The sequence below is a fragment of the Crocuta crocuta genome, unplaced genomic scaffold (genome assembly GCF_008692635.1).
Source record: "Crocuta crocuta isolate KB4526 unplaced genomic scaffold, BGI_CrCroc_1.0 scaffold374, whole genome shotgun sequence".
Classification (NCBI taxonomy): domain Eukaryota; kingdom Metazoa; phylum Chordata; class Mammalia; order Carnivora; family Hyaenidae; genus Crocuta; species Crocuta crocuta.
Genome location: NW_027532613.1, coordinates 3735883 through 3753942, shown reverse-complemented (window position 1 = coordinate 3753942; position 18060 = coordinate 3735883). Strand labels below are relative to the sequence as shown.

Genomic DNA, 18060 nt, shown 5'->3' with positions numbered 1-18060 from the left:
AGGGGAGGGGGAATCTTTTTAATTTAAACTTTATGGATCTGTTCCCTAAAGAAAAAAATGAAAAAAATAAAACATCTCTTTTTCTTTGTATTTTCCCCTGCAGCTTCTTCAAGGGATGTACTATAGTAAACCTTTTATTACTTTTCATCAAATCAATGCCTTTGAAGACCAGGGCTGCATTGTAATTGATTTGTGCTGTCAGGATGATGGAAGAAGCCTAGAAGTTTACCGGCTACAGAATCTCAGGAAAGCTGGGGAAGGGCTTGATCAGGTAAACATCTCTGATTTGTCAGGAGTTGCCAGTGTAATTTTAAATGAGCCAGGTTCTGACTGTTTCTCTTGCTTCTTTGGCAGATAAGGAAGTAGAATGGTTTTAAAGCACTAAATGCACAGCTTTGTCATTTACTTATTTAATAGTTAAAAATAATTTGAAGTACTTAGTACCTAATCAATTAAAAGTGTATTAAAGAAAACAAAGAGATGTGTTTTGAAGCACTGTGTGATTAGTTCCTTATTACACTTGAGCACTAAACATACTTCAGTTTCCTGGAAGGGTAGGCAAAATGGACTATAATATCTTATTTCTCTGATAAAAGAAAGAGTTTTGGTTCATCCAGCTGAAGGGATTCACTTTTTCCTGATACTGAATCTAAGGTAGAAATTTCCTTGGATTATGTAATATAAATTGTTTCAGGCTGCAACTTTATTTTTAAATCTTTTTAAAATGTTTATTTAATTTTATTTTTAAAGTTTACTTATTTGAGAGAGAAGTGAGAGTGAGAGAGAGAAACATACATGCACGAGTTGGGGTGGAGCAGAGAGAATCTCAAGCAGGCTCTGTGCTGTCAGCATGGAGCCTGATGCAGGACTCAAACTTACAAACTGTGAGATCATGTCCTGAGCAGGAATCAAGAGTCAGATACTCAAAGTATACTGAGCCACCCAGGCGCCCCTAAAGTTTACTTTTCTTACAAAGCTTATTTATTAGTTATAGCTGTCTGATAGGCCTTGATATCTACAGTATAAGTCCTTTAGCTCTTTTCTTTCTAAAGACTGCCTGGGGTTTTTCTTGGCCTTTTTGCATTTCCATAAGTTTAGAGGCAACATGTCAGGTTTTGCAAATAAAAAAAACAAACAAACCCTGATTGGAATCATGTTGCAACTACACATCAATTTCAGGATAATTGATATCTTTACAATAGTAAGAAATATTGAGTCTTCCAGTCCATGAACATGGAATATCTTTCCATTTATTTGAGTCTTTTAAAAATTTCTCTCAGTAATATTTATGGTTTTCAGAGTCAGGATATTACATATCTTTTGTTAAATTTATCTGTAGGCATTAAGGCTTAGTTTTGAAACTATTGTAAAGGGTATAGTTTATTTTTTATGTTATTTTTTAAAGATTTTATTTTATTAAAATTTTTTTTTAACATTTATTTTGGAGAGACAGAGTGTGATTGGGGGAGAGTCAGAGAGAGAGGGAGACATAGAGTCTTGAGGCAGGCTCCAGGCTCTGAGCTGTCAGCGCAGAGCCCGATGCGGGGCTCTAACTCACAGACTGTGAGATCATGACCTGAGCCAAAGTTAGATGCTCAACTGACTGAGCCATCCTGGTGCCCCTAAAGGTTTTATTTTTAGGTAATCTGTACACCCAATGTGGGGTGTCAACCTACAATCCCAAGATCAAGTGTTGCACACTCCACTAACTGAGCCAGCAAAGAGCCCCAGCCTTTTTTTTTTTAATTATAAAATTTTTTTATTCAGGTGTAGTTGACATACAATATTATATTACAGGTGCACAGTTATAGGAGCACAACATAGTGATTTAACATTTATATACATTATGAGTTGATCATCACAATAAATCTAGTACCATCTCTCACCATACAAAGTTGTTACATATTATTAACTGTACTCTCTATGCTGTACATCATCCCCTCATGTCCTATTTATTTTATAACTGGACTTTTATACCTTTTACCCCTTCCTCTGTTTTGCCCATCCCTACACCCTGCCCTCTGGCCAGACACTCAATGTTCTCTGTTAACATTTTTAGCATCAAATTTGCTTTAGATTTTTTCTTCTTCTTTTTTAATTTAAATTCAAGTTAGGTAACATCCAGTGTAGTCTTGGCTTCAGGAGTAGAACCCAGTGATTCATCTCTTACATATGACACCCCGTGCTCATCTCCAAAAGTACCTTCCTTAATGCCCACTTAATGGTGCTTTTGATGAGTAAGCGTGTTCTAGTATATTAATTTTTTTCTTTTTTGAGGAATACATTGTACATCCTGTTTCAGGCATCTTCCCATGGTAAGGTTTTAAAAAGATTTTTCCATGTTACCTCTAGAAGAATTTTTAATTCTAAAAATTAAGTACCCATATATATATATTGTTCTGTTTCTGGGTTAATATTTTGTTCTATTGTTCTACATATGTATTCTTGTGCCAGCATCCCATTGTGCTGTTTAATATCACTGTATAAAATCTTGATGTTTAGTGGATAAGATTCCTAATATTTCTTATATAATTGAGTGTCATGGCTATTCCTGGCCCTCTACAATTTTTTTTAATTAAAAAATTTTTGTTTAAATTTTAGAGCAAGCAGGGGAGAGGGGCAGAGGGAGAGAGAGAATATTCCAAGCATGCTCAATAAGGAGCCCAACATGAGGCTTGATCCTATGACCTTGGGATAATGACCTGCCCCTAAATCAAGAGTTGGGCATCCCTACATTAAAATTTTTTTTCATGTTTATTTACTTTTGAGAGAGACAGAGACAGAGTATAAGTGGAGGAGGGGCAGAGAGAAGGAGACGCTCTGAGCTGTCAGCACAGAGCCTGATGTGGGCCTCGAACCCACGAACTGTGAGACCATGATCTGAGCCGAAGTTGGACATTCAACCAACCAAATCACTTATGCACCCCCCCCACGTTTTAAAATACATTTTAAAATTAGCTTTTCGGTTTCTACACACACACACACACACACACACACACACACACACACAGAGAAAAATAAGAACCTGTCAGATTTTAATTGCATTTGCACTGAATCTATTAATTTGAAAGAAGTTAATATGTTTACACAATGTGAATTCTTCCAGTATATGAACACAATTTATCTTTCCATGTTATCACTTCTTTAAAGTGTTTTATAGCTGTCTGGGTACCATTTTATACATCTTTTAGCTTATAAAAAATTATTAAATTACTGGATTTACTCCTAAGTATTTGATATTTTTTGATATTAATTTAAGTGCTATTTACTTTTGCTTTCATTTTTATTAATACTGCTGTATAGCTATATATTTGATTTTAGTTTATTCATCTTGTATTCAGTTAATGAATATATTAATTGAGTAATTCTAATAATTTACAGATTCTTTTAGATTTTCTACACTACAATCATAGCTGATGCAAGTAATGACACTTTCTTTTCTTCCTTTCCAAACTAGTTACTGATTTTCATTTTCTTGCCTTTTTTCACTGGACCTCCAGAATTGTGTTGAATGCAAGTGGTGATGGCTGGCATCCTTATCTGGTGCCCAGTCTGAGAGGAAAAGTCTTCAACATTTTACTATTAAGTATGCTGTTTGCTATAGATTTAAACAAGCAAACAAACTAGTTGATTTTGTTTTTTAGAGAAGTTTTAGGTTTAAAGAAAAATCAAGCAGAACATGGAGAAAATTCCCTTATATATTCCCTTCCTCTAATATCCCCAGGTTCCCCTATTATTGACATCTTGCCTTGGTGTGCTATATTCGTTGCCACTGATGAACCAATATTTATATATTATTACTACCTAAAGTCCATAATTTACATTAGGATTCACTCTGGGTTGTATAATTCTATGGGATTTGACAAATGCGTAAGGTCATGTATCTACCATTATAGTAACATACACACTAGTTTCCCTGCCCTAAAAATACCATGTTCCATCTTCTTACCTCTCCACTTCTCTCAATACCTGCAACCCATAATCTTTTTACTGTCTCTATAGCTTTTCCTTTTTCAAGATGTCATGTAATTGGAATCCTAGAGTCCAATCCTAGAGACTGGCTTTTTTTCTCTTAGTAATATGTATTTAAGGTTTCTCCAAGTCTTTTAGTGGCTTGGTAGCTAATTTTTTCCATCACTGTATGTATGTACCACAGTTTGTTTATCCATTCATTTATTGGAGGATATCTTGGTTACTTTCAGTTTTTGGCAAATATAAATAAAACTGCTGTAAACATTTGTGGTCAGGTTTCGTGTGGACGTAAGTTATTGATAGATTTTTTTTTTAATGTTTATCTATTTTTTGAGAGGCCAAGAGATAGAGCACGAGTGGGAGAGGAGCAGACACAGAGGGAGAACCGGAATTTGAAGCAGGCTCTACATTCTGAGCTGTCAGCATAGAGCCCAACACTGGGCTTGAACTCACAAACTGTAAGATCATGACCTGAGCTGAAGTCAGCCACTTAACTGACTGAGCCACCCAGTGCCCCCATAGGTTCTTTTCTAAAGATACTTTTTGCTCACTTAGGAAAGTTCCCTTTTACTTCTAGTTTACTAAGAATTTTTATCACAGATGGATGTTGGATTTTATCAAGTGTTTTTCTATACTATTGAGATAATCACTTGATGTATCCTTTATGTCATCAGTGTGGTAAAGTATATTGATTGATTTCAGAAATGTTTGTAATAACAGCTATTTATTGATTTTTGAATGTGAAGCTTTGCCTTCCATTCCTGAATCAAATCCCAATTGGTTGCAATGTATTTTCCTTTAAATATCGTTGGATTTACTTCATCAATACTTTGTTTAGGATTTATTGCATGTGTTTTATGAATAAAATAAAATTGGCGTATAACTTTTCTTTCTTATAATGCCCTTGTTAAGTTTTGGTATTAGGGCTTTGCTGATCGCATACAGTGAGTTAGAAATTGTTCTCTATTCTCTGTATAGGATTGGCATTATTTCTTAAATGTTTGGAATAATTCAAGAAGTAAGCCATCTGAGCCTATAAATTTCCTTATAGTTAGATCTTAAATTATGAATGTATTTCCTTAATAATATAACATTATTATGATTTTTTTTATTGTGTCAGATTTGGTAAATTGAGTTTTTTAGAAACTTATGTCATCTAAAATTTCAAGTTTATTTATCTGATATTATTCATAATATCATTGTATGTTTTTAAAAAATGTACCTATGGCTAATTGATGCCATCTGTTTTTATTCCTGACATGGTAATTCTTCCTTTCTTTTTTGTTCATTTGCTTAGGCTTGCCAGGGTCTTATCGATTTAATGAAGCTTTTCAAAAAGAACTATCTTTTTGGCTAGATTGATGCTCTTTAATGTGTGTTTGTTTTCCATTTCATCAATTTCTGTTCTTATTTTTATTATTTCCTTTCCTTTCTTCATACAACACCCAGGGCTCATCACAGCAAGTGCCCTACTTAATCTCCACCACCTATTTAGCCCATCCCCTGCCTACTTCCCCTCCAGCAGCTCTCACTTTGTTCTCTACAGTTAAAGAGTCTGTTTTATGGTTTGCCTCTCTCTTTTTTTCTTTCCCTCCCTGTTCATGTGTTTTGTTTCTTAAATTCCACATATGAGTGAAATCATATGGTCTTTCTCTGGCCCTTTTTTCTTTGTGCTTAATATGCCCTCTTTCTAACTAAGGATGTGGTTAGTTTGTTATTTTTCATCCTTTTGCCCACAACATATATCTTTGTGATGATAAATTTCACTCTAGCAGAGCTTTAGCTGCATCTCACAAGTTTTGATATGTTTTGTTTTTATTACTTGTCAGTTAAAGAATTTTCTCTCCTTGAGATTTCTTTTTGAAATGTGTTTTTAAAATTTCAAATATATAGGGCTTTTTCTACCATTGATTTCCAGCTTAATTATACTGTAAGATATTGAGATTTGCTTTATGGTCCAGCACCAGATCATTTTTTAAATGCTTCATGTGTATTTAAAAAAATGTATATTCTGGGAGCGCCTGGGTGGCTTAGTCAGTTAAGCGACCGACTTTCGCTTAGGTCATGATCTCGCGGTTCGTGGGTTCGGGCCCCGCGTCGGGCTCTGTGCTGACTGCCAGCTCAGAGCCTGGAGCCTATTTCAGAGTCTGTATCTCCCTCTCTCTCTGACCCTCCCCTGCTCACGCTGTCTCTCTCTCTCTCCTAGAAATAAATAAAAATATTTAAAAAAAAAAGTATATTCTGAATTTTGAATGTAATGTTTTACATATGTCAATTAGGTCATATTTGTTTATAATATCCAAATCTTGTCTATTTTTATTGATCTCTATTATATGAGGTTATGATATTACATGAGAGACATATTAAAATCTCTTACTTAGACTATATAGATTTTTCTGTTTCTTTTTCCAGTTAGGTTATTTTTATTTTTTTAAGTAAACTCTACCCCCAACGTCAGGCTCAAACTCAATACTCCAAGATCAAGAGTCACATGCTCTATCAACTGCGCCAGACTGGTGCCCCTATAGTTATGTTAATTTTTACTTTATATATTTTGGTGCTGTATTATTATGTACATACAAATTTAGAATTGTTTTATCTTGATGATTTATTGAACATTTATTTCTGAGTAATGTTTTTTTGCCTTAAAGTCTAGTTTTTGCTTAGCGTTTGCATGCTGTAACTTTTCCATTTTTACACTTTTAATCTTTCTAAATGTGTACCTTGTAAGCAGCATATATTTTAAAAATCCATTGTGCTAATTCTTGACTTTTAATTGAGCATTTAGTTGGAACAGTCACCAATATACTGAAGTCTAAAAATCTCATTTTACTGTTCACTTTCTATTTGTGTCATTGTTTCTTTTTCTCTCTCCTTTCTTGCCTTCCCTGGTTTGGTTGAGTATATTTTATTATTTGATTTCCATCTCTCCTCACTCAAACCTCATTCTACCCTCTGCCCATTAGCTTAATAATTATACATTCTTTTAGTGGTTATTTTACTTTACTTATTTTTAACTTTTTAATGTTTATTTTTGAGAGAGAGAGAGAGAGGGAGTAAGGAAGGGACAGAGAGAGAGGGAGACACAGAATCCCAAACAGGTTCCAGGCTCTTTGCTGTTAGCACAGAGCCCCATGTGGGGCTTGAACTCACTAACCCTGAGATCATGACCGGAGCTGGAGTCAGATGCTTAACCAACTGAGGCTCCCTCCCCAGGCATCCCTGGTGGTTATTTTAGAGATTACAATATGCATCCTTGATTTAACACAATATATTATAAATTGGTTCTTAAATTCTTGGCAGACAATGCAGAGCTTTGGAACACATTAACTCTACTCTTCTCCTGATTTATACACTACTGTGGTTGTATATTTTAATTTTCTCTCTATATTAAACCCTACAGGATATTATATTGCTGCTTTATGTAATCATAGTTCTCCATACTACACATTTACCCACATCTGTACCTTTCAGTTGCTCTTAATTCCTCCCAGTCTGTCTGAGGCTTCCATGTGGAATCATTTTCTTTATAACAGAAGAATATCTTTTAGTATTTCCTTTAGTTCAAATATGCCTGTGATGAAATCTGTTTTTGCTTGTTAGAAAAATTTCTTTATTTTACCTTCTTTCTTGAAAAATGTTTTCATTGGATAAAGATTATAGGTTGTTATTATTTTTTTAATGCTTTAAAGATGTTTGTATTCTGATTTCTGTTGAGAAATCAGTAGTCAGTCTAAGCTTTGCTCCTTTGAAGTTGATATTTTTTCCTCTTCTGAGTGATTAAAAAAATTTTTTTAAATGCTTTTATTTTTGAGAAAGAGAGAGAGAGCGCAGGGGAGGGGCAGAGGGAGAGGGAGGCAGAGGACTTGAAGGGAAGGGGCTCTGTACTGACAGCAGAGAGCCTAGTGTGGGCCTCAAACTCATGTACCATGAGATCATGACCTGAGCCAAAGCTGGATGCTTAACCGACTGAGCCATGCAGGCACCCCATCCTCTCTGACTGATTTTAAAATCTTCTCTTTGATTTTCTGGAGTTAGTCCTATGATAGCTCTCAGTATGGTTTTCTTTTTATTTATTTTACTTTGGTGTTTTTAGGGATAATTGAATCTATGGTTTCATATCTTTCATTAGTTTAGAAAAATGTCACCTATTTCTTCAAATACTGCATCTGGTAAATCCTCTCTCCCTTCTCTCTGGGATTGCAGTACATGTATGTTACTCCTTTTCACTCTATCTATAGTTTATGTTCTGTTCAGTATTTACCATTCTCTCTCTCTAAGCATCTTGTTTTAGATATTTTCTTCTTACCTGTCTTACAGTTAATTTTTTTCTTCAACAGTGTCTATTCTGTTAAACCCTGCCACTAAGTTCTTAAATTCATTGTATTTTCAGTTCTAGAATTTTAATTTGGTTCTCTTTTATAATTTCTAGTTCTCTGCTACAATTCTCAGTTTAAAAGACTTTCCTCCAACATAGAAACTTAAGAGTCTGGTAACTTCTATTATCTGGATCCCTTGTGGCTCTGGTTCTGTAGTTTGTTATCTTGTTCTGTATTATTTTGCTTTTTAAACATGCTCTCGTTTTTTAATGTACTGGCTAATTTTTATTGTATAGAGAATGTTGTATATGAAAAATTGTAGAGATATTTTGAGACTCGGGCTGATATTATGTTCCTCCACAGATAATTTTATTTACTTTTGGCTGATTGGTTGGGTACATGACCAATTCCAGATATTCTTTTTTTAAAATGTTTATTTATTTTTGAGAGAGAGTGTGTGTGTGAGCAGGGGAGGGGCAGAGAGAGAGGGAAACACAGAATTGGAAGCAGGCTCCAGGCTCTGAGCTAGCCGTCAGCACAGAGCCCAATGCAGGGCTCAAACCCACAAACCGTGAGATCATGACCTGAGCCGAAGTCAGACACTTAGCCAACTGAGCCACCCAGGCGCCCCAATTCCAGATATTCTTAATCTAGTTCTAGGGCTTGGGATATTTTGAAATTTTTTTTTTTTATATTTTTATTTATTTCTAGGAGAGAGAGAGCGAGACAGCGCGAGCAGGGGAGGGTCAGAGAGAGAGGGAGATACAGACTCTGAAATAGGCTCCAGGCTCTGAGCTGGCAGTCAGCACAGAGCCCGACGTGGGGCTCGAACCCACGAACCGCGAGATCATGACCTAAGTGAAAGTCGGACGCTTAACCGACTAAGCCACCCAGGCGCCCCGGGCTTGGGATATTTTGAAACAGGGTACAGTTCATGAAAGAGCTGGACTAATTGTTCATTCATACTCTTAGGTGCTGACTAAAAGGGTGTTGACCCAAAGAGCTAGGGGGTTTATCAGGGCTTCTCCTTTTTGGCAGTCCTTGAACTCCAACTTTTATCCCTTTAATTCCTTGAAAATATCAAAATTTATTCACTGGGGTCATGTGGTGGGGGAGTGGGTTAGCCATATCTTTATAAAAAGGTAGCATGAAGGATCCTTGTGGTGATTTTATATCTTGAGTGTGGTGATGATCACATGAATTTACACATGATAAAATTGCATTATACTAAATACACAGATACACATACCCACACCCACAAGTGCATGTTAAACTGGTGAAATCCAAATGAAGTTGGTGGATTATATCAATGGAAAATTTTCAGTTGTGATATTGTCCTGTAGTTATGCAAGACAATGTCATTGGTGAAACTGGATGAAGGATACATGTGATCTCTCTACATATACAGAGATATATGACATAAAACTTACCATTTTAATCATCTTCAGGTGTTCAGTTCAGTGGCATTAAGTACATTAACAGGGGTGTGCAATCATCATCACTGTCCATTTCCAGACTTTTTCATCATCCCAAATGGAAACTCTACCCAATAAATAACAGGTCCCTATTCCCCCCTCTCTCCAGCCTTTTGGTAGCCTCTGTTCTACTTTCTGTTACTATGCATTTGCCTATTCTAGTTACCTCATATAAGTGGAATGGGACAAGATTTATTTTTTTGTGTTTGGCTTATCTTATTTAGCATAGACTTTTTGAGGGTCATTTATGTTGTAACACGTATCAGAATCTCATTCCTGTTAAAGGTTAAATATCCTTGTATGTCTGTACTACATTTTGTTTATCTATTCATTTGTTGGGGACATTTGGGCTGTTTTTACCTTTTGGCTATGGTGAATAGTGTTGTTACGAACATTGGCACTCAAGTATATATTTGAGTCCCTGTTTTTTTTTTTTTTAATGTTTTATTTATTTCTAGGAGACAGAGAGAGAGATAGCATGAGCAGGGGAGGGTCAGAGAGAGAGGGAGTCACAGACTGAATCAGGCTTCAGGCTCTGAGCTGGCAGTCAGCACAGAGCCCGAGGTAGGGCTCGAACCCACGAACCGTGAGATCATGACCTAAGCAAAAGTCGGACGCTTAACTGACTAAGCCACCCAGGCGTCCCTTGAGTCCCTGTTTTAAATTCTTTTTGTATGTAACTAGAAGTAGAACTGCCGGATCCTATGATAATTCTATGACTGCTTGAGGAATCGCCAGACAGTTTTCTACAACAGCTGCACCATTTAACATTCCCACCAGCAATTCACAGGGGTCCAATTTCTTCACCTTCTCAAAGCACTTGTTATTTTCTGTTTTTGATTTTTTTAATAATAACCACCCTAGTGGATATGAAGTAATATCTCATTGTAATTTTGATTTGCATTTCCCTAATGACTAATGAATAATGCTGAACATCTTTTCATGTACTTATTGGCCATTTGTATATTTTTGGCAAAATGTTCACTTTATTTTTTTTGCGTGTTTTTAATCAGTTGTTTATTTTTCTATATTATTTCACGTGAATCTGCAGTGATCTCAAAATAAAAAAGTTTAATAAAAAATCATTTTATATTTTCAGCCTCTCAGCTGCCTTTTTCTGAAAGCAGCTGATATCCTTAGGGGGCAGTTGCCCCCAGTATCTTGTTTATGTCTAGGTTTCTGTCTCCCTCCAAACTCTGCCCTGTTATTCTTCACTGCTTTTTTAGCTCACCAGTGCCTTCAAACAGCTATTTTATTTATGTTTTATTTTCAGGGGGGATTATAAAGCATTTTAAAAATATAATTTATTGTCAAGTTAGCTAAAATACAGTGTATACAGTGTGCTCTTGGCTTTGGGCATAGATTTCCATGATTCATGCCTTCCTTAGTGCCCATCACCCATTTCCTCCCCCCCCGCCCCCTCCCCCCGCTGACCTTCCCATCAACCCTCAGTTTGTTTTCTGTATTTAAGAGTCTCTTATGGTTTGCCTCCCTCTCTATTTTTTCCCTTCCTTTCCCCATGGTCTTCTGTTAAGTTTCTCAAGTTCTTCATGAGTGAAAACATGATATCTGTCTGTCTTTTCCTGATTGACTTATTTCACTTAGCATAATACCCTCCAGTTTGATCCATGTTGGCAAGATGTCTTTCTTTCTCATTGCCGAGTAGTATTCCATTGTATATATAAACCATATCTTTATCCATTCATCAGTTGATGGACATTTGGGCTCTTTCCATAATTTGGCTATTGCTAAAAGTGTTGCTATAAACATTGGGATACATGTGCCCCTATGAATCAGCACTCCTGTATCCTTTGCATAAATTCCTAGTAGTGCTGTTGCTGGTCCTAGGGTAATTCTGTTTTTAATTTTTTGAGGAACCTCCACACTGCTTTCCAGAGCGGCTGGACCAGTTTGCATTCCCACCAACGGTGCAAGAGGGTTCCTGTTTCTCCACATTCTTGCCAGCATCTGTTGTTTCCTGAGTTCAAATAGCTATTTTAATCATTTTGTCTAGCTTCTTTAACTATTCTCAGTGGGATAGTTGATCCACATTACCTAAGCCACCATTATTGGAAGTCTCTTTTTGTTCAGGTATGGCTTTGCAAAAGGAAAAAAAAAATGTTTACATAAACTTAAAAGTAATTTAAAAAATCTAACTCAAAAAAAGTCTCTCTGTGAAGCTTAAAAATAACACTGAATCTTTAGTTAGTAAAAACATTTCTATGTGAGAGGGAGATAAGATGTATCAGGTATATGAGGAGAAATAGCACACTTTGTTCTCCATCTTACAGTCGTTTTTTTTTTTCTTTCATTTGAATGTTTATTTACTTATTTTTGAGAGAGAGAATCCCAAGAAGGCTCTGCATTGACAGTACAAAGCCTGGCACAAGGCTCAAATCCACTAATGGTGAGATCATGACCTGAGTCGAAACCAAGGTGCCCCTCTTACAGTATTTCAAGAAAGAAAAACATGCTTAAAGCACTCTTACTGTCAGAAAAAAATTTGTTAGGGTCTCCTGCTTAAACATGATCTCTGCAAGGAGGTTGTGTTGGGGATCCTCAGAGTCACTCTTGGTTTGATGATTCAGTAGGAGGGCTCACAGATCTCAGAAAAATCAGCAAATGGAAAGGTGTGTGGGATGAAGACTGGAGGAAACCGCCAGGTGCACGCTTCCAAGTCCTCTCCCGATGGGGTCACACGAGACACACCTGAGTCTCTAGACACTTGTGACAACGTGTATGGAGTGTTGGCGTGCCATGCTCCCCCAAGCTGGTCATCCAGGGATTTTGTTGGGTATCAGCACACAGGCATATAGCCCCTCCACAACCTCAATTTAGCGAAGCTCCATCTGCCCACAGTGAAGCACATGCCCATTGTAAATTGCATTGTTTGCATAAACTGTGTGGACAAAGCAGTACAGTGTGGCTCAAGACCTCAGGCATGCAAGCCCAGTCTTGTCGGACAGAACATTCCAACAGTTCAGTTCCCAGGTGCCAGCCAAGGACCAGTCATGAAAACATATCTTTCTTGAGAATGCGCCAGCTTGAGCAAGCCAGGCCTACTAACTTAATGCTTTCCTATGCAGAGGCCTGTTCTGACCAAACATGAAAAAGGAAGCACCCCTGTTACTCTCTCTCTACTCTCTCACCCTGCAGTATGTTTCTTAATGGCAATTATCACGATCAAGACCTCATTTGTTTATTTGACAATAATCCAATAACAAACATTTTAATTCTTTCTTACCATCATTCTTTCTCCACTATAATGTGAGTTCCATGAGGTCCAGAGACTGTTCACTGTTGCTTCCCCAGTGTCTAAAATAGTGCTTTGTCTCACATAGGCACTCAACAGACATTTGTGGAATAAATGAATGAATGAAAATGATCATTTATGCAATTACTTAGGAATGTTTGACATGATATACATTATTGGGGCATGCTGTTATCCTACAATTGACATTTTCTCACCTGTTTCTTTTTCCTGAACAGGTCTATAATTCCATAGGCAGATCTTTCCCTCGAAGGTTTGTCTTGCCCTTGTATGTCAGTTTGTATGACCCTGAGGGAGAGAACCTCAGCCCATTGTCCTATTCTTCAGCCAGTGCTGTGAAACAGGCTGATGGAAAGGTATGCTACCAAAGGACATTAGACTAAGACTTTGAATTTTAATCGTGTTGCTCTATTCATTGGCTGTTTCCCACAATGTTTGTTGCCCAATAAGTCTGCTATCATTCAGCTGAGTGGGGTAAGGTCATGATAGTTGCTTGCACAAGAAGTACAGAATTCTGAGCGGGAGTGAGCGTTGTGTTTACCTATCCTTTTTGTGTTTTGAAACAGATATGTCAGTCTTCTAATGGTTGTGGAATGGCTAAGTATTTGAGATTGGTACTGACCATGTCCACCTTTCAGAAAACTTGTGCTTACTACAGGCGTGTTGTTGTGTAGCTCTTAAAGTCTTAGCTTTGGTAGAATAAGAAGGGCACTTCCACCCTGTGTGCCATTTGACAGCTTCATCACAAAACCCAATAATCTTTCGTGCATTCATACAAATGATGGAAAGAGGAACAATGGGAAAAATGACCTAGAGTCTCAGTTTCCCAGCCATATCTTAGCCCCTTTCACTGACCTACACTGCATAAAATAGGTGAGAAAGTAGCAATCACTGCAAATCCTTTTGGGACCTCTTTTAGATTTGGTGCTCCTATGAAAATCTACATCCCGAAGGGCTAGAGGATGAAGGAGGAATTGAATTTCCCCAGATTAACTATGGCCAATTCAATGGCAAAAAGTATCGTTTCTTCTATGGCTGTGGCTTTCGGCATCTGGTGGGGGATTCTCTGATCAAGGTTGACGTGGTAAACAAAACACTGATGGTAAGGAAAGTCTTTTTCCCTTTTGAACTCTTAAAAGACCTCTGCTCTTTGAATTCGTTTCTGTTTTGTTGAAGTAGCTCTTGAATTTCTTTTTCTTTCTTTTAAAGGAAGGAGTGACTTTTTTAAGGTTTTTCTTTTTAATGTTTTACTTATTTATTTTGAGACAGAGAGAGAGAGAGAGAGCAAGAGAGAGAGTGCAAGCCTGCACACTTGGGGAGAGGTAGAGAGAGAATCCCAAGCAGGCTCTGAGCTGTCAGGGCAGAGCCCTGTGCAGGGCTGGATCTCACAAATTGTGAGATCATGACCTGAGCCAAAATCAAGAGTTGGACAGTTAACCGACGGGGCCATCTAGGCACCCCTTGACTTTCTTTAACATTCAAGCAGCTCAACCATTTACTTTTATTCAGTTTGAGAACCACAGAATCACCTAGGCCAGGGGTATGTTCTCTCTAGGGAATCTTAAATGAATCCAATGCCGAGAAAAACAAGTCTCTGTTTGATGTTATTTTTAGAGAAATCATGGGGTTCAGGTTGTTGGGGCACTTACAGTTCAGGTCGATGGGAAATTATAACTGCACAGATTGTGTCGATGTGATGGAGCCTGTAGCCACAAGCCCCCCGCCTTCGCTCTGTTCAGCTCAGTGAGCCTGACTCTTACTGTCCGGATAGTGTAGTGACAGCCAGCTGCATGCTGGGAGTGAGAAAAGCTGTAGAAGGCTTCCTGCTCATAAAGTGTCTTCTGTCAAATACTTTTTTGGGGGGTCTTATAGATTTGGAGAGAAGATGGCTTCTACCCCTCGGAACCTGTGTTTGTTCCGGCACCAGGAACCAGTGAAGAAGATGGTGGGGTTATTCTGTCTGTGGCGATCACCCCCAAGCAGGTAAATGTATCTCCTCATCACTAGTTAGAAAAAGAAGTAGCACTGAGCCTTTTGAGGATTGTATTCAGTGATGCTGTCAATAGTTTATTCTGATTTCAATATAGTACTTTGTCCCTTTTCTTCCTCTCCTCCTATGTACGTACCCTATTATCACAATCCAAGCTTTATTATTATTTGAAAGTTCTCTTTATATAGTCATCATCATAATTTACATTTTGCATAGGTATTCATTTACAAAGAACTTTAACACACATCATCTTATTACTTATCAAAAGAGCTTTGTTGAAACAGAGGGAGGCAAACCATAAGATGCTCTTAAATACAGAGAATAAGCTGAGCGTTGCTGGAGGGGAGATGGGGGGTGGGTTAAATGGGTGATGGGCATTAAGGAGGGCACTTTTGGCAATGAGCACTGGGTGTCATATGTAAGAGATGAATCCCTGAGTTCAATTCCTGAAACAAAGACTACACTGTATGTTAACTAACTTGAATTTAAATTAAAAAAAAAAAAAAGACCTTTTTTGCATACTATTTTACACACATGGAATTTCTAATTTAGAGACATTGCAGGACCTTGTGTCAGATCTCACAGTGGTAAAGCCGGTATTTACACTTCAGTCTTCTGACGTCTAGTCTGATGTTCATGCCACCATCTGTGCTGCCAGTTTCAGTGCCCCAAAAAGTGTAATGTGGTGAGACCTAGTTCTCGGCAGTGTTGATGTCTTAACTTCTTGTCTAAGGCAGTCTTGTGGCAGAGAGGTTCACTTTGAGTACCAGCTTTGATCAGTTACTAGTGGCTGCCTGGGGTGTAGGATCCTGATACTTTTTAAGGGCTTGACGAGGAGAGTGCTGTGATCAATTACTAATATCTGCCACAGGCTTTGGAGGACTTTGCCCTCATCCCACGTACTTGCCACTCCTGCAATTACATCAGGGCAAGTATCGGTCTGCCTTGCAATGCTGACAGAGTTACTTGTACAGTTCCAAAGTAACTGGAGGCATAGAACTTCTAAATTTTGAAGAAAAAATTTCTGTGTCCCTTAGGAGATTAAAAAGGTGCAGGTAAAAAGATCCTTAAACTCAGAGAGATTCTGTGAAGGTAATTGACATAAACAACTTAATTTCTTCACTCTGGGCCTGAACTTCTTCTGCCATAATTTCCTTTTCAGGCTGGTTCAGCAATTCCACAAACATTCAGTGCATGGATGGATAGCCAAGGCAGTGTGCTAGCTGCTGAGGATAGATAGGAAGATGCATAAGACATGATCAGAAGAATTTTCAGTATTGTTATTTCCTTTTCTAGAATGAAAACAATTTTCTCCTAGTATTGGACGCCAAGAACTTTGAAGAACTGGGCCGAGCCGAAGTGCCTGTGCAAATGCCTTATGGGTTCCATGGTACCTTTGTCACCATCTGATGGAACAACTCACAAGGCCTAGAAACTAGGTTTACAGTGAACGTGCTCTGTATAAAAAAGAGAGCAAAAAAGCACCTTACCTTCTAAACTGTAGACATCTGGTTTTAAAATTTCTATTAAAAATCGAATTCTTGGGGTGCCTGGGTGGCTCAGTCAGTTGAGTGTCTGACTCTTGATTTTGGCTCTGTGCTGAATGTGGAGGCTGCAAGGGATTCTCTCCCCTACCCCCTGGCCCTCCCCAGCTCTCTGTCTCTCTCAAAATAAACTTTAAAAAAATAAAACAGGATTCTTGAGATGATCATGGTTTTATATTTTCTTAGGGCTCTTCCTTAAAAATGTTAAGCAAGTGTTGATATAACCTTTTGAAGAGAGTTTTAAATTTATATTTATTAGATACTTCTTCCTCTAGGTAATAAGAATACATGAAAGAGGGGCGCCTGGGTGGCTTAGTCGGTTAAGCGTCCGACTTTCGCTTAGGTCATGATCTCGCGGTTCGTGGGTTCGAGCCCCGCGTCGGGCTCTGTGCTGACTGCCAGCTCAGAGCCTGGAGCCTGTTTCAGTCTGTGACTCCCTCTCTCTCTGACCCTCCCCTGCTCACGCTGTCTCTCTCTCTCCTAGAAATAAATAAAACATTTAAAAAAAAAAAAAAAGAATACATGAAAGAAATAGTGCTGGGTCATCACCACCACCAGACAGAGTGGTGACAGAGGTCCTTACACTTGGGAGAAAAAATACAAATAATCACAGATTGTAAAATACAACTATACCTCTAAAAAGCACCTTGTTTTTTTTTTTCCATCACAGCCTGCCTGTTACCATGGGCTCTCTGGGGCTCACAGAGGACAGGAAGCCAGCTACGTCATGCTTGGAGGCTTTCTTCCAAAGCAGCTGTTTCTTTCCCCTGCTGTCCACAGACGCCACAGCAGTTGAACCCCCGCCTGCCACCTTCCACCCCACCCCCAGCTCAGCCTTGGAAGGGTGTTGTTTTGAGGGACAGCACTAAAATCAGCCATCTTCTCATCACCAGAAATTGAAGAGTTGGTAGTTCTTCATTTGATTGGGCAACAGGTGGCGCTAGAGGCCATACAATCTCCACGCGGCTAAACCTTGACCGCCCAAAGCCTCCTGTGTCTGTCGTGTAAGCCACACTCTTGCCAATGCCTTCGGGATCCCTTCTTCCCTTTCCCTACGGTTGTACCTCCTCCCTCCACTAAATTCCAAACCCTGGCCAGGTAAACTTTCAGTGCTCCTTCTGCATGTTGAATGCTGCTGGGGAAGCCTCCATGACGGGTGGTTTGGGACACCCCTAAACTGCCTGCAGAGCCAGTTTCTTCCCAGTTTTCCTCAGGATTTACTGCAAACACCATAAACCCTGTCCTCTGTAGTGAAGTGTTCCTGCAAGCACAAAAATGCCATGGGTAAGGGTTTACATTGTGGCAACAAAGGGAGAGTTCTCAGTTTTGTGTCTGGGATGATGAAGCACAGAGCAAAAGCAGCAGGTACTAGAATAGCAAGATGGGTGAACAACTAATAGATGTGGAGGCTTCGAGGCTGAGGTTACATAATGGAACATAAATCCCCTGATATCTCACAGAAGTCTTCAAAAAGGCATTGTACTCCCCC

General features: G+C 38.4%; 1 protein-coding gene across 5 annotated transcripts in view; it reads left to right on the top strand.

The window, feature by feature from the left end:
• BCO2 (beta-carotene oxygenase 2) overlaps positions 1-18049 on the top strand; it is a 42414-nt gene extending 24365 nt beyond the window's left edge. The window contains exons 8-12 of one of the 5 annotated variants that reach the window (XM_077780556.1): positions 104-271; positions 13256-13393; positions 13957-14139; positions 14910-15020; positions 17242-18049. In XM_077780556.1, the coding sequence (XP_077636682.1) occupies positions 104-271; positions 13256-13393; positions 13957-14139; positions 14910-15020; positions 17242-17367 (726 nt within the window). In that variant the 3' untranslated portion in view covers positions 17368-18049. Of the gene's footprint in view, positions 1-103; positions 272-13255; positions 13394-13956; positions 14140-14909; positions 15021-16323; positions 16719-17241 lie in introns of those variants that run through there. The other 4 variants (XM_077780557.1, XM_077780560.1, XM_077780558.1 and 1 more) reach the window with 4 other exon arrangements.
• The last annotated feature ends 11 nt before the right edge of the window (positions 18050-18060 follow it).